At 40.3% G+C, this 16,155-nt stretch overlaps 1 protein-coding gene across 1 annotated transcript; it reads left to right on the forward strand.

Annotated features, from left to right (window-relative positions):
- Positions 1-538: 538 nt before the first annotated feature.
- On the forward strand, positions 539-15,397 carry SAMM50 (SAMM50 sorting and assembly machinery component). The gene is made up of 15 exons (XM_058022448.1): positions 539-627; positions 2,328-2,438; positions 3,456-3,557; positions 4,008-4,095; positions 4,646-4,752; positions 6,665-6,795; positions 7,003-7,090; positions 7,580-7,708; positions 8,370-8,441; positions 9,519-9,605; positions 11,023-11,093; positions 11,503-11,570; positions 12,420-12,566; positions 13,660-13,801; positions 15,189-15,397. The coding sequence occupies exons 1-15, from the start codon at positions 607-609 to the stop codon at positions 15,232-15,234; spliced, it is 1,410 nt and encodes a 469-aa protein (XP_057878431.1). The 5' UTR covers positions 539-606; the 3' UTR covers positions 15,235-15,397.
- Positions 15,398-16,155: the final 758 nt, after the last annotated feature.

Below are 16,155 nucleotides of genomic sequence, written 5' to 3' on the forward strand. Positions count from 1 at the left end.
CGTGTGTGAATTCCCCGGGTTTGGGGTGAATCTCCGGGGGCTGGGACAAATCACATGGGTTTGGGATGTAACACGTGCGTTTGGGGTGAATTCATGGGTTCAGGGTGAAACGAACACGTGGGTTTGGGTGAATCCCCTGCGCTTGGGCTGAATTCCCCGGTTTTGGCTGCATCTAGGGGGTTTGCGGTGAATTCCCCGGGTTTGGGATTAACCCCCCCGGATTTGGGCTGAATTCTCCGTGTTTGGGTTGAATCCCGCGAGTTTGGGGTGAATTACCCGGGTCTAGGGTGAATCCCACGGGTTTAGGCTGAATCCCGCGGGTTTTAGGGTGAATTCCCTGGGTTTGGGATTAACCCCCGGGTTTAGGGTGAATTTCCCGGGTTTGGGATTAACCCCCGGGTTTAGGGTGAATTCCTCGGGTTTAGGGTGAATTTCCCGGTTTCGGTGACCCCCGGCCGAAGGAAGCGCTCCCCTGGCCCCGCCCCTTCCGCCGTCCCGACCAATGGGCGCCGGGCGGGGCCGCCTGTCATGGCCGCCCCCGCGCTGCGGCCCTGAGCGCCCCGAGTCCGCCGGAGCCGCCGAGGCCGCGCCCGCGCCGCCGCCGCCATGGGCACCGTGCACGCCCGGGTGAGCGCCGGGGCCCTGGGGGTCGGCCGGGGCGGGACCCGCCGGGGGTGGGACCCGGGCAGCCGCCCCGGGGCCGCCCGAAGGTCGCAGGGCCCCGCGCTTCCCGCCGCGACCTTCGGGCCGGGCACGGCGCGGGCGGGAGCGGGGCTGGGGCTGCGAGCGGGGGCCGTGTCCCGCCTCAGCCGCTCCGCGCCTCCGAGCCCGCCGGTTGTGGCACAGTCGGGGCAGAAAGAAGGGGTCGGAGCCTGTGCCAGTGCCCGGAGGCGCCTTCTCTTCCCTGCTCATTTCTGGGGATTTTATAGAATCAGTGATACTGACGGCTTGGGAGCGACTTCTATGGTCGTGTGGTGACACGTCCCCGCTGCCATGGGCAGGGACACCTTCCACTGTCTCAGGCTGCTCCAAGCCCCATCCAACCTGGACTTCCATGTAAGGAGCAGCCACAGCTTCTCTGACCAGCCTGTGCCAGGGTCTCACCACCCTCCCAAAGGAGATAAATTTCTTACTACTTTTCTCCCTATAGAATACCTGGGTCTTTTCCAGGTCTTTCCTGAGGCTTTCCCAAAGCTGACCTACCCAGGGGGTGGGCTGGCAGGAACGAGGCTGGGGAAATGAAAAGAGAATAAAAACGACCAAAACCAAACAAAAGCCAAAACCAAGCAGCTGACAAAACACAGTGCAAAGAGAAGCGCCCTTGGTGAGACTTGGAGGCTGGAGCCTTGCATTGCTTGGAGAGGGCTGAGGGGCTCATGCCTGAAATCATCGTGAATATATGCACAAATCTCTAAATCCATCTACCAGTGCTTAAAGAAGAAACACAGAGGTCTAAGTGGTCAGTTTTGAGGCTGACGAACAGCTGCAGAGAGCTGCCTCCAATTAAGGCTCTAGAGTATGTAAATACCATGACTAATGTAATTTCTGTTTCAAGATTTTTTGCTTGCATTCTGTGTTTTGTGTCCGTCTATCGTGTGAACTGCTAGACAATATTATGTGGATACAAAGTGTTTCACACTTGTCTGAAATTTGTGGCAGTAGTAGAAGCTTCTGTCTTCCTTTGACTGGATTTTGATATGCAACAGCAGTTTACTATTCAGGAAAGTGGCTATTCTGATAAGTCTTCTTTTAGGCCTCTTTCAGGTATAATAAATAAAGCCATGCTGTGTTTCATTAAAGTGTTTGGCTCTGATGGTCAGAACCCGAGGTTCTTGAGCTGTATTTGAAAAGAATAAGGCTAAAAATAAAAGAAATACTGAAATATGAAGGCAAATAAATACATGCAAAGCAAACTAACATTCTGACAACACCCTTTTTATTTTATTGTTTGACATTCCTAGTCTTCTGCCTCCTAAAACCCAAACTAGAGAAGTGACAGCATGAGCTTTTAGGGATTTTTTAAGAATTTGGAATTCTGAAATTGTCTTTTTACACAACAAGCCTGTCTTAAGACTATTTTTTGGAAGAATGCAGATTATTTTTCAGAAATCATTCAATGTGGAAGCTATTTAGCTTTCATTAAAAATTTCAGCAAGCAGGTAGGTGTCGTGTTTTGGTAAATTCCTTTCATTTTAGTTCTCTTTTGCTTTTTCCCCTTAGGATTGGATGAGCTCACTGTTGAGAACCATGGATATTTCTCATTTACAAAAGGCACCAATCACAAATCTGTGTACCCTATTAAATGCTGTTTTCTTTTATGCTTTCAGAGTTTGGAGCCTCTTCCAATGGCTGGGCCAGACTTTGGTTCCTTGGGAGAGGAAGCTGAACTGGTTGAAGTTGAACCTGAGAGCAAGCAGGAAATTCTTGAAAACAAAGATGTAAGTGCCTGAGCAACATCCTGAATTTTTTGGAGAGCAGTTTTTTCAGCAATTGGCAGTAATAGAAGGTTGCTGTTATTTTGCTGTTGTATTATACATAATACACAGAGTCATACAAATATTTCTGATCGAGTTATTATAATATGCATAGCCTCTTTTACAAACTCTGGATAGAATTGTTTAGGTTGGAAAAGACCTCTAAGATCACAGAGTCTTAACTGTTAACCCAGCACTAAACCATGTCCCAAGTGCCACATCCTCTTGGTTTTTAATCTCCCCAGGGGTAGTGTCTGCCCTGGGCAGCCTGTTCCAATCCTTGACAACTATTTGAAGCAGATTTTTTTTGACATTTACCCCTAAAATTATAATTCACTGAAAAGATTGGAAAAATAAGGGAAATGCCATCACTGGACTCCGTTTGTACTGGGTAGTGTGGAAGGTGCTGTGATTTTTACAGTAAAATTGTCTCAGGTGATTATGTATCAAAATGAAAGTATAGTACCTCATAATGGGAGTGATTTTCAGCTGCATTTCAAACTGCACTGCTTCTGGGGTAGTGATGGTTTTAACAGAGTTTAAATATTTGTGGCTTGTACACTTGCTTGATTTTCTTCTTTTAATTCTTTGCTTATGTATAGCTGATAAAAGAAGTAGCAAATAACTACAACTAACTACATAATTCTGGCTTATGTACTTATTACTTGTGTGATTTCTGCAGTTGCTTCTTTGTCCAAACAACATTTATAACCACAACCCCAGCAGCTGCAGTCCATCAGTGTTTCTTCTGCTACATCCAGTGTTAACTTTGGTGTCAGAAATCTCTTTTCTTTTGTTTTTCTGTTATGGGAACAATGTCCCAGAATCTCAGAAAGCAGTCATTTCTGATGATGTAGGTTAGCAGGAATTAGCCCTAGGAATCATCAGGGTTTCTCACAATAATTTTTGTGCATTAGTGACCTTGATCCTCGTTATTAGATGCAAATCCAGTACTTGTGTGTAAAGATTTGTTGTGTTTAGGTGGTGGTTCAGCATGTGCACTTCGAAGGACTTGGAAGGACCAAAGATGACATCATCATGTATGAAATCTGTGATGTTTTCAAGGCAAAAAATCTCATTGATGTAAGTGCTGCAACAAATAACAGACTTGCTGTTTAGAAATTAATTTAAATTTTTTCTCTCTTTTTCCTGCTTTGGGCAGCTCCCTTCAGACATGGGGCACCTCTGTCAAGAACAGGGGCCCCCTAAATAAGTTGTAACTGCTGGAACCTATTTGAATAACTGTTCTAACTATTAAAGTAATTAGGAAGCAAACTAACAAAAGGTATGAAGGTGTTGAGCCAGATGCTCTAGATTTAAATTGTTTCTGCAGATGCAAGTGTTAAAGTGGTTGTGTTCTGTTTTGAAGATGCACATCTGTGAATATTTTACAACTTAGCTGCATTTTAACTAATTTATCCTCATTATTTTTTGTTAACCTGAAAGACTCGAAGGGACCAAATTATCTTGAAAGTCCCTTCCATCCCAAATATCCTCTGATTCTGTGACTGAGCAACTTTTCTCATGCTGTAGGTGATGAGGAAATCACATGAAGCTCGTGAGAAGTTGCTTCGTCTTGGAATCTTTAGACAGGTGGATGTTCTGATTGATACCTGCCAAGGTGTGTATTCCCTCACTTATCCTCACCTTTATTCTCTTATGTTCATAACTGTAATATATATTTCCCTGTGTAATAGGTTGGGTGTTTTTTGTGTGTATAACTTAGTCTTGTATAACTTCGTATGTATTTTAGAAGAATAGGTGGGTGTGCTGTGGGTACAAATGTATCAACATCAGTTATCCTATGAAGGAAATCTATTTGCATGTGTTTGAATATATGTGTATGTCAATGAGTGAATTTTCAGCACTTACAATGATTACAGTAAGCTTTTCTTAATCCACAGTTTCAAGGAACATGTGAGGGAAAGCTTGAAAATGTGTCCTGTACTTGTATTGCACATCACATGCACATGAAATTATTAAAGCCAGTAATCCTATGATTGAGTCAAATTCTGCACTCACATCCAACATCCTTTTCTCAAGCCATTTCCCTTTGTAGCATGGACTTTTATTATGCCTTAACTCAGTTTTCAAATAATTCAAGTAACCTTCTGTCTGCAATTTTAAAAATATCTCTTTAGAGATAACATGCACTTCATTTATTTCTTTAGGAGATGATGCCCTTCCAAATGGTTTAGATGTGACGTTTGAGGTAACCGAACTGAGAAGGTTAACTGGGAGCTATAACACCATGGTTGGCAACAATGAAGGCAGCATGGTATGGATTATTTCAGATTATTACTAATGCCTTTTGATATTCCTCTTACCTTCAGTTTCAAGCCTAGCTAGGAATTTGGTGATCCAGTCTTGATCCAGCCTTACTAAGACTTTGTCAGGCCTTTGTGCCAGGCTTTCATTCAGCAAGAGCCTATTTTGAGCTGAGGGACAATGCTGTAGATTCCAGCTCAGCATGTTAGTTTTTTAATTCTTGAAACTTCTTGAATAATTTCTTGCTACTATTTAAGATGTTTCATCTCCTGGAGAGATTAGCAAGGAATTTGCCATTTTGTTTCTATGAGATATACTTGAAGTATTTTTCTTCTCAGTCAAAATGCTTTATATTTAACTTAGAAATTTTTCTTGTTTTTTTCTTTTAGTGTGGTATGAATTATTCTGGGCTGTAGGTTTTCATGAATTCTACAGACTTTGGAACTTGTTTTCATATGACTCAATTAAGGATGCATCAGATTAAAGTCTTGTATGAACAATATTTGCCAATTGCCCCAGGAAGCACCAGCTGTACTGCTGGTCTGTGAATGTGCTTTTACCAGAGGTGCTGCTGTGAGCAGGTTGTGCTTTCAGGTGCTCATCCTGCATCCTTTTTGCCTTCTCACTTCATAGGGCAGCTGTGCCTGGGGCTGATGGATAACCCAGATCAAGGGGCTCATCCTTTTCCTCTTAGGGATATTTTTAACCTGAGTATGATCCCACATGACTCAGGTGATGGTGTTTTGCATGTGCAAGGAGAGTTGGAACTGGGTGAGTTGAGAGCTGCTTATGCAGCTCCACTGCCAGGAGCCAAGTCCATGGTGTTGTGGCCTGAAGGAAGCCAGCAGGGAATCCTACCTGTTGCTTCCAGTGCTGCTCAGAACTGACTGAAAGCTGCTTGGGTTTCTCTTTTTGTGCTCAGCTTCCTCTTCTGTTTGATTTTAATTTATCACAGAGAAGTAAAACTTGTGAATGCTCTAAAAGCATGACTTGTATACACTGATACTGGCAACCCAGATTATGTTTCCTTAACAGTTGCATAGATTTATATATTCTAATCCCATAAATTCAGCTGAAGTTTATACATCTAGTACTTCATACTAAAAGCCTTTTCCTTTTTATGGCATAATAACCATCATTACAAAGCTCAGGTTACTGGTTTGCTTCCAACAGCTGTCAGACAAAGGCAGTCAGGATTTGGGAGTTTTTTAGTATTCTTTTCCAACAGAACACACAACAATAGTACAGTGGTAGTGTCTGTGTTGGTAGGAAAGCTGCTCCATCTTTTCTGTCAGAGGGCCAAGAGCTGGCTGAAGGATGCAAGGAATTTGTGTCAGAATTGGCAAAACTGTTTCAGTAGTTTCAGGAGAATTATAGAATTGTGTTGTGCCACCAGGTCCAGTTGCAAAAGGATCCTGGTGCTCAAAACAAAACTACAGGGAAGTGGCTCCATAGTGATAATTTTCCCTTGCTTTGGTTCTGATGAACCCTCCCTGACATGGGTTTCTCCTGAGGGTCACTGGGAGGGTCTGCAGTTGCAGGGCAGCTGCTTGTTGTGCCAAAGATTTGTTCTCCAGGGCTTTGAGACAGGCTTGGAGGTTTTGCTGGAAGTAATACCAGTACTGATGTCTCAGTGAGAGTGCAGATTAAGTAAGCAGCTACTAAACAGCAATAGAAGTTGGATGTTTAATTGTAATTTGCACTGTTGGCTTTTGCTGCCAGTGCAGAGAGAAAACTAACAGAAAAAAACCACATTCAGTTATGTGTATTTTTAAAGATCTTAATTCCTAATTCTCATGATGTCCCTGTCTTCAGCATATGATTTAGATGCAAGGCAGCAGACAATATAAAATGTTATGGTGTGTGGAGGTTTTTGTTTGTTTGTCTAGTGTTTTGGGGTTTTTTTTGTTTATTTTCTGTAGGTACTTGGGCTGAAGTTCCCAAATCTCCTTGGACGTGCAGAAAAGGTGACCTTCCAGTTCTCCTATGGAACAAAAGAGACTTCATACGGCCTGTCCTTCTTCAAACCACGGCCTGGAAACTTTGAGAAAAAGTAGGGGATGTGGTTTTTGCTACTTCTTTTTTTAGTGAAGGAATATAAAGCAATTAAAAGATCTTTCCTCGAGTAAGACTTACATCTATTCTTTTCTGAGGGTCTGGTAATGATGTAGCAGAGCTAGTTTCTTAAATTTTTGTAGTTGCTCAGAGCTGTACCTTAAATAGTTTCTCTTTCAAACCTGCCAGTAATGTTGTGTTTCAGTTTTTCAGCTAATGTATACAAAGTAACTGGACAGTTCCCTTGGAGCTCTCTTCGAGAAACAGACAGAGGAATATCAACAGAATATAATGTGAGTGTAGCACAAGTGTAACACATGCTTCATTTGGATTTCAGTTGGGCTCTTGGAAATACTTGTTTTACTTTTTGAATAATTGAATCACTCATGCACAGGGCTGACTTGTCTTTATTTGAAAGAGGTCAGTGATTTGAAAAGGACAGAGGTTGTGCATCTTGGATTTTTTGTTACAATTCATTCTCATTTTGGCCATATAAAAATGCCAGTATGTTTTTCTTCAATTTTTTTAAATTATCATTTCAGAAAGGTAGCTGACTGCCTAGTTTACTGTATCAGCCCAATTCAAGGTATTTTTCTTTGGAATGGATTCATTAGTGTGCATCTGACTCTCTTTGCTGGAGCAGAATTAGCATAACTCTGAAATGGAGAAGGGTTTCTCTCTGTTTCAAGAAGTTTGGGAAGAATTTTAGACTCAAATATAAAAAATATATATTTTAATTTTGTAACAATTGTTTTAATGACTTTCTCAATCCTTTATTGTAGTTTCCCATCTGGAAGACCAATCACACAGTGAAGTGGGAAGTTGTGTGGAGAGAGCTTGGCTGCCTTGCTAGAACAGCATCCTTTTCTGTTCGAGAGGAAAGTGGGCACTCTCTAAAATCTTCTCTCTCTGTAAGGCTTTTTCATTATAATATTTTAAAAAACACATAACTTTGAGTCATCTCATACTTAGGAGTGATACCAAAGGAGCTTTTTGTCTTTGGAGGGAATGTATTTTCCTTCAGACATCTTTTGCTGTGTCCGGTCATTGGCATGGAGAATCCAGGAGGCCCAAAGGGAAAACAGGGAATTAAGAGAATTATAGTTGACTGTTAGGCTTTGGCTTGTTCTCCCTCTGTCTCACCTGCCATTTCTTTTTGCAGAATTGCTTTGTTGTGTAGCAGACAGGAAGAGTAAATTTCCTTATCCTCAGCCTTTTGTAAACATTCTCCCTGATGCCAGCTTCTGGTCACTTGCCATCTTTCACTTACAGCTTACAAACTGTAGGAGATAAACTCTTTGCAGATTGGTGGGTTGCAGTTGGGCTGCTGCTCTGTTTCTGGTGTGTGCCATGGCAGAAAATACAAATGTATGCATTTCATGTGGCCTGTAAATGTCAAACAAAGCCAGTCTACAGGGATATTGTTCCCAAATCCATGTAGCTGTACTAATCTTAGCTGGAGCTGTGCTTGTCTTCCACTGTTTGCACAGTTTTGGAAGGAAAATAATGGTGTTGCTCTGAGGCATTCAACAGATACGAGAACCTAACCCCAATTTTTTTTCTTGTTTTCAGCATGCCATGGTAATTGATTCCCGGAACTCCACAATCTTGCCAAAACGAGGTGCTTTGCTGAAAATTAATCAGGTAGCTTTAAATCACTTGTGCTATTATTGGGGTTAATCTGTGTTTTCAAATAAGTCTTAATTTATCTAATTAATGTTCATGTTCAAAAGTCTAAAGTTAGAAATTAATCTAAAATTGACTAGGGGACAATGCAGACTACTAATTACCTTTTCTGTTTACCCAGTGTGCCTTTTAAAATCATGAAAGTATTTTTATGGTGGAAAATTTTCATTTGTATGCCATTAGTCAAAGAGCACAGCCTCTCCATCAGCCTTAAATTATTTATTAGCTGAGAGACACTACCCCTGACAGTATTTGCACTACACTTTCAGTGGGTTATAATTAGCCCTTCTTTTTTTTTAACATTGTCATGCAGAGACTGCTAGGCTGAAGTCCTGTTGCTCCTTACATAATTTCTAAGTCTGAGAGTTAAAAATGAAAGACTGGGTAAAAATAACTTTCCAAGGCATATGCATGTAACATTGTGGCTGAGAAAATGCTTTTCCCTCTTGTTACAGTCAGAGCCTTTCTAAAAGTAGGCTTTTCTGCTGTGTGGGTAATACTTCAGAAGCATTAATTTCTCTAGTGCTTAAGAGGCAGATTTAAAATGCTGCTGGAACTAAAAGTAAGCAGCAGTGGACTGTTGTGAGTGAGAAAAGTGGTTGTAATTCAGGGTTCAGGTACTGTGTAATTTGTTAGATTCTGCCTCTTAATACTGAGTTAGTTCAGTCACTTCATGAGAGCTGAACATAACAAATTGTATCATGCCTTCTTCAGCAGATGAAATCTTCTCAGATCTAGGAAAATACAGTCTTGATTTCTTGATTTTCCAGCTCCATTCTGTCTTGCCTTCATTTAAAAAATGGCTTGGAAAGCAATAGTTTGGTTTAATATTTGGAACAGAAAAAAATGCAGCTCATTTTTCTGAGGCTCAGAGCTTCATGCATGGCTCAGTCCAAAAATCAGCAGCCTCACCATGCCAGTGTTTCTGTATTTCTTGTAAAGAAAAATACTTCCTGTGCTGATGCAGACATGCTGGGCTTTTAGAGGAAAGAAACATATATCTGTTGCAACTTCCATAAATTTATGTCTTTGCAGGAATTGGCTGGCTATACAGGTGGAGATGTGAGCTTTCTGAAAGAGGACTTTGAATTTCAGTTGAATAAGCAACTTCTCTGGGATTCGGTAAACTTTTTAAAGATATTTGAGTAATTGACCTGAGGTTTTTCTGGAGCTATTAAACCTATGTCTTACGATTATTTTCTACTATGGATTAGGAAAAAGATTGTGAAAAATGGCTGGAGTAGATAACTTGATTCTGTTTTCTGGAAAATGGACTATTAGGAAAAAGATTGTGAAAAATGGCTGGAGTAGATAACTTGATTCTGTTTTCTGGAAAATGGACTATCTGTATTTTTAACTTTATGTTCCTGCTCTGCACAATCACTTGAATACTGAATCACTTGAAAAGTGGGAATTTTGGAGAGAACTTGTTTCACAGTTAACCTTAAGAATGTTTTTCCTTCCAGAAGTGATGTTGGTTGTGTCTGTTCTTTGTGGTCTTCCTTAGAAGGGATTTTTCAAAAATCTTGGAAGTTTTTGAAAAACTTAGAAGTTTTAAACCTTCATGAATATTCTGTATAATCTTGGTTTAATTTCCTTTTTAATTGAAATGCTGAATATATAACTGTTCATCTTCGTGTGATAGCATGTAATTGTTTCTTGTGTATAAGATTATTGGGAAAAAATTGGAAGGCTGATTTCAACAGCATTGATTTAGTATTAGGTGGAAGTAGGATGTTGAATTGAAATGCTGAAAAACTGTAATAAGAATTTCAACATATCTCAGGAGTATTTCTAACTGAATTTAGAAATAAGTTTTTTATCACATGGAGATAGTGCAGTAAATTCTTCTCAGAGCTGAATGGGGAATTAAACAGCAACTTCCATCATGAAGATTTTAAAGTCAGGGGTTACAATAATTTCCATCCCAAAGGTACTGTCAATAGATGTCACTGTTTATCAGTGACACCTAGCACACAGGCAGCAAGGAAATTATTAAATCTGTTTATTTCAGTGACTTGAATTGCAGAAATTACTTTTTATAGATAAAGAATAACTCTGTAGTTTATTTGATGTCATTATAGTGAGTCGCAGAAGGTGGTTTCATGTAATTATAAGGGTAATTTACAGACAAGTTATAATTGTACATTTTTGGCAGCTGCTTGTTGGACTCAGTCTCCTGTGAGTTTCAAATTGCCAGGAATAATTGATGGCAGCAGTGTTGTCTTAATTCAGGACATGAAAATTCTCAAGACAAGAGGTTGACAATGAGGTTCTCAAGACAATGAGGTTGAGTGCTCCCTTAAGGTGTTGTGGAAGTAGCATTTGGTTCAATTGTGCTATATTAACATTTTCAAGGCACAACTCTGCATAAAAGAAAGAGGGCAGCAGCCATCATGAATTTCTTGAAAATCCTGTTGCAAATCTGACATACAGGCTGTGATGTCCAAAGGATGTGAGCAGCTGTAACTCTGGGAGATTGATGGGAGCTCTGCCTGAGGAATAGGTACTAATAAGCAACTTGTTTTTCTCTCCAAAGGTTGTTTCAGCATCATTATGGGGTGGAATGCTGGTACCTATTGGAGACAAGCCATCCAGCATAGCTGACAGGCAAGTTTTTTAAATGTTTTGGGTTTTTTCCCCAGTCAACAGAGGTGTTGTATATAGAAAACTCTGCACAAGATAAAAACGGTAGTAATTTTGAGGAGAATAAAATGTTTGCAGTTAGCTGTAATTGCATGTTCCTACTCAAGCCATTTTCATATTGGGCTGGTAAAAATTTAAAAATGGCTGTGTAGTAGCTCTGCCTGCCCATATTTCTGGTTGCAAAATGGTATTTACCACCTGCAAAATTCTGTAACAAGCATAGGTTTATTCAGACACAAAGCCATATTTTGACTCTGTTCACTCTGTAGCAAATTTTGCCTTCTGCTGCTGGTGTTTAAAGATCACATTACTAAAGCTGTTGCAAAGTCACCTTTAGGTGAAGCATTAAAGTAAATTTATCTCTATTCACTAGGTTTTACCTTGGTGGACCAACAAGTGTGCGTGGATTCAGTATGTACAGCATTGGACCCCAGAGTGAAGGTCTGACACTTTTAAGTCCCCCTCCTCTGAACAATACTGTAAATATTAGTGTGTCACAGAGAATCCTTAAACTTTGTATAGCCTGAAAATAGTTACACTCATTCTCTACTTTTGAGAAGTGTTATGGCTTCTCAAATATCAAAATATCAATATATCAAAATATGTTGTTTACAGATCAGTTCACAATGGGATAAAGCCAGGTAGTTCTTAGTTAAGCTGTGATTAATTACTAATGTTATCAACCATGTATGTGTTCAAACTTGCACACTTCCAGTGTGTCATTTTAATTAGTAAGCAACCTTCAAGCTGGAAAAGTTCCCAAAACATGGTTATAGCAACAGTTTGTTTGATACAGCCTATGTTCAGGTAGCTTAGGGAGAAAGATAATCTGCTCAGCAGAGGTGTTTGGAGGGCCAGGAGCTTCCTCAGTTTTTTTCCTTACTCTGCTGTTATCAGTGGATTTAATATCCAGTCTATTTTGAAATTAATAATTCAGTTGTATCAATTGCCCATTTTTATTACAAAGGGAAGTATTGCAAAGTTGGCCAGGACGTAATTCTGATGAACTGTCATGCCTCAGGCTGTTCTGGTGAGGGAAGGAAGAAAAATGTACTTCCCTTGGAAGGTTTAAAGAAATGTGGAAGTTCTAATTTTTCAAACTAATAGTGGTGAGTTTGGAGTGAGTTGGAAGCAAATGGGAAGAGTTGTAAAGGGTAGAAGTGGAATATAAACTCATGGAATGTAAAACAACTTATGGATGATTTTTTGTGCCTTTAACAAGTGATTCTTTTAATATGTTCCACAGTAAATTAAAATTAAAATGTTTATTCCAACATTTTTTCCAAGCAGGCGATTATTTGGGAGGAGAAGCCTACTGGGCTGGAGGGTTGCATCTCTACACCCCTCTCCCTTTCCGGCCTGGCCGTGGAGGGTTTGGAGACCTTTTCCGAACACATTTCTTCCTTAATGCTGGAAATCTCTGCAATCTCAACTATGGTAAGACTCAACAGAATAAAAACCCCCTCTTCTCTTCACATAAGAGCAAAAAGGAGAGTTCTGTGTCTGTTCACTCAGAGGCACTTTGTGTACTGCATATATTTTGGTGTTTGTCTAAAACCTGCTGCTTTTAACTTATATATTTGACAGATTGCCAGTAGTTTATTTAGCTCTCTCCATAATTTCCAGCAAAACTTGTAGGAAAGAGAGCCAGGAGGGTAATGGTACTGTCTACGAACAGGTGATGTTTGCAGATCAGTGTGTAACTAACACTTGCTATCTTACACCATTCTGAAGGGAGAATGAAAGATGATGTTTTAGTGGCGTTCTGGTGTTTACTGGGATGAACTAAAGAAAAAGTGGTAGCATTAGAAGAGGGTGTGGTATCTGATGGGACTCTTTTTCCTCCCATCCCTATCTCTATTCAGGACACATTTCAGTGTATTAATGTATGACTTTTCAATATGATTTCATTCAGTTTTAGAATATAGTGATACTTGATGTCTGCCTCATTTGATGTAAGAAAGGTGACATCCATACAGGAGGGAGATAATTCAATCAACTTAAAAATAGTAGAGACCCACTAAATCATAGAATACGGTCCCAGAATGGTTTGGGTTAAAAGGGACCTTAAAGCTCATCTTGCTCTTCTGCCTGCCCTGGGCAGGGGCACCTTCCACTATCCCAGGTTCCTGCAAGCCACATCCAGCCAGGCCTTGCACAGTTCTAGGGATGGGGCAGCCACAGCTTCTCTGGGCAACCTGTGCAGAGCCTCAGCACCCTCACAGGGAACAATTTCTGTCTCATATCCAATCTAACCCTCCTCTCTGTCAGTGTGAAGCCATTCCCCCTTATTCTGTCACTCCAGGCTCTTGTCACTTGGTCTCTCTCTATTTTTCCTGTGGGTTCCCTTCAGGTACTGGAAGAGAGCAGTAACAACATTGAAGTCTTTAATACTCATTTCCTCCTTCTTGCTAGTAGATGCCCTATAGTGGGACATGGAGAGCAGCCAACAATCCAACTGAAATCACAGTATTTTAATTCTAGTTCTGCTCTCTTGCTGTGCTGCTCATTTGTTGGTGTTTGACTGCAGGTGACGGTCCCAGGGCACACCTGCAGAGGCTGGCAGAGTGCATCCGCTGGTCCTACGGCTTGGGAATAGTGCTGCGCCTGGGAAACATCGCCAGGCTCGAGCTCAACTACTGCTTCCCCATGGGAGTACAGCCTGGAGACAGGTTGGTTTGCTACACCAGCTTCTGCAGAGGCTCCTGCACTCCAGTCTGCTTTCTCAGAGAGAGTTGTGATTCGTGGGTTTGTTTAGTCCATACCAACAGAGACATCTTGCTGCTTTCCCAGCCTGTTTTATTCACCTTGGTTGCACAGTTGGGTGAAGACTTCGCTTCCCAAGTGCCACAGTTCATTTATCTTGAGAGCAGCTGTTGATATGTGCAAATAGCTGTGCAGCAGCTTCATTTCTTGTGGGGAAGTGATCACTCAAATAGCTTGTGGGGTGTTCTTAAGCCTTCTAAACCCAAATGATTGGATAAATACCTCATTTGCTGTCTTTAATAAATACCTAGTTTAGCGTCTTTGCTTGAAAAATGAAAACGAGTTTATAAAGAGGAAAGAAGAACAAATTCATTTGTTAGCAACCAATTATCCTGCATCAAGCAAATATTATAATGTTGTCATCTTACTGCAGAAGTTCCATACTGTTTTCTCCTACCACCAAAGTTTCATACTGTCTTGGTGTTTTCTCATGGTCTGCTCCTCTGAGCACTGACTCTTCTTCACAAAGCAGCCAACTGATTCCAGTTCCCTTCTCAACCAGCCACCCCACTCTTTTATAGCACTCTTCTTCTCATTGGTTACAGCTGTGGCCTGTTAAAGTCAAGCCTGTTCCTAATCTTTAATAATTAACCCAGCTGCAACTCCTTAGCGGTAAGATTACTTTCTACTCTGTAGGGGGATAGAATATAAGTAAATAAAGTTAATATAGAAAGTAATCTTACCCCCTAAAGAGTTGCTGTGAGGTAATTATTAAAGATTAGGAGCAGGCTTGATTTTAACAGGCCCCACCTGTAGCCAATCAGAAAAGTGTTATAAAAGAATGGATTGGTTGGCTGAGGGGAACTGGAGTCAGTTGGCTGTTGTGAGGACAAGGAAGAGTCAGTGCCTGGAGGAGCTGCCTATGAGAAACATCAAGGAGTTATGAAACTCTAGCAATATGGAACCCTTGCAATATAATGATAATAGAACTCTTGCAATAAATGACAACACTATCTTTATTTTATTTTCTTATATTCTATCCCCCTACATTATAATATGCAATAAAAATCTTCAGGAGGCCTGTTCTTGTTTGTGAATATTGTGTGAGATAACCAGTCTTTCATACAGGAGGATTGTTTCTGTGGTCAATGTGAATATATAATAGTAATTTCAAAATTATGGGCTTTATTTGGAAATGTAAATGCTCCATATGGATGGCAGAGTGTCAAAGCATTTATTTTAAAAAACTAATGTCAGCTAAAACCTTTGGAATTTGGGGATAGGGAGAATTGATTTTCATTTCATTAGTGATTTATGGATCACTTACATTGTTTATTGTTTGTTTCTTTTCAGGATATGTGATGGTGTTCAGTTTGGAGCAGGAATAAGATTTCTATAATACAGAGATATTTTACATCACGGAATGAAATTGTAATTTGGAGATGAAATCAAGACTATAACATAATTCAAAATGGTCCTTTTTCCTTGAAATGCAGATATATAGCTGAGTGATTTACCTCTTGGACTCCACAAGAAACTACATTAAATAATTATGCTCTAAAGGTTCATTGTACCTCTGATTCTTATCAAAGATGGGAGAGTGTTTGTAGGAGTCTATCTTGCAGCTTTTAGTTGTTGGCTTTTACTTGAAGTATTAGAGTTGTGTCAGATATTGGTTCTTGGATGTGGCTCATATCATTAGAGTTCTATTGGTCTGCACAGCCTTCCCTCCTCCAACCACAAGTCCTTGAAAAAGCTGTTACAAGTCAAAAATGATACCATTTTAATGGTTCTAAATGAATCAAAATGTTCTGATTTGAATATATTTCAGTTGTAAATCACCTCTGTTTAAATTTCTAAAATCTGAATGGCATACTGTAAAAATTCAAGTCATCTCTCTAGCATAGTAAATACTAAAATTATGATTTTGAAAGGTTCAGGGCTCTGAACTTGGAGTGTTTTAATGCTCTCAGCAAAGCTGTTGATTTGTCTTGCAAAAGCAGTTGCAAAAAGTGACTCCAGACATACAAACACGTGGAACTGCCTGGTGTCTCTGTGTCTTTCTTCTGACTTGTTGAGATGCTAATTTCATCTCCAAGTCACCTCTGACTTTATCACTTGGGGTATAATTCAGTTTATAAGAATGAACTTATTCACTACTTTGGTCCTAACATCTTTGGAGGTAGTTGCATACTGATTTTTTTTATGAGCATCAACCCTGTGTGGTCATGCTGAGAGAATATGAACTTGGAGTGCCCTTTCCCTGTATCACTTTTTGTTGTTGTTAAGTGTTGTCAGGTTTAAAATCACAATACAAAGA

The sequence above is a fragment of the Melospiza georgiana genome, chromosome 4, assembly GCF_028018845.1.
Source record: "Melospiza georgiana isolate bMelGeo1 chromosome 4, bMelGeo1.pri, whole genome shotgun sequence".
NCBI lineage: Eukaryota > Metazoa > Chordata > Aves > Passeriformes > Passerellidae > Melospiza > Melospiza georgiana.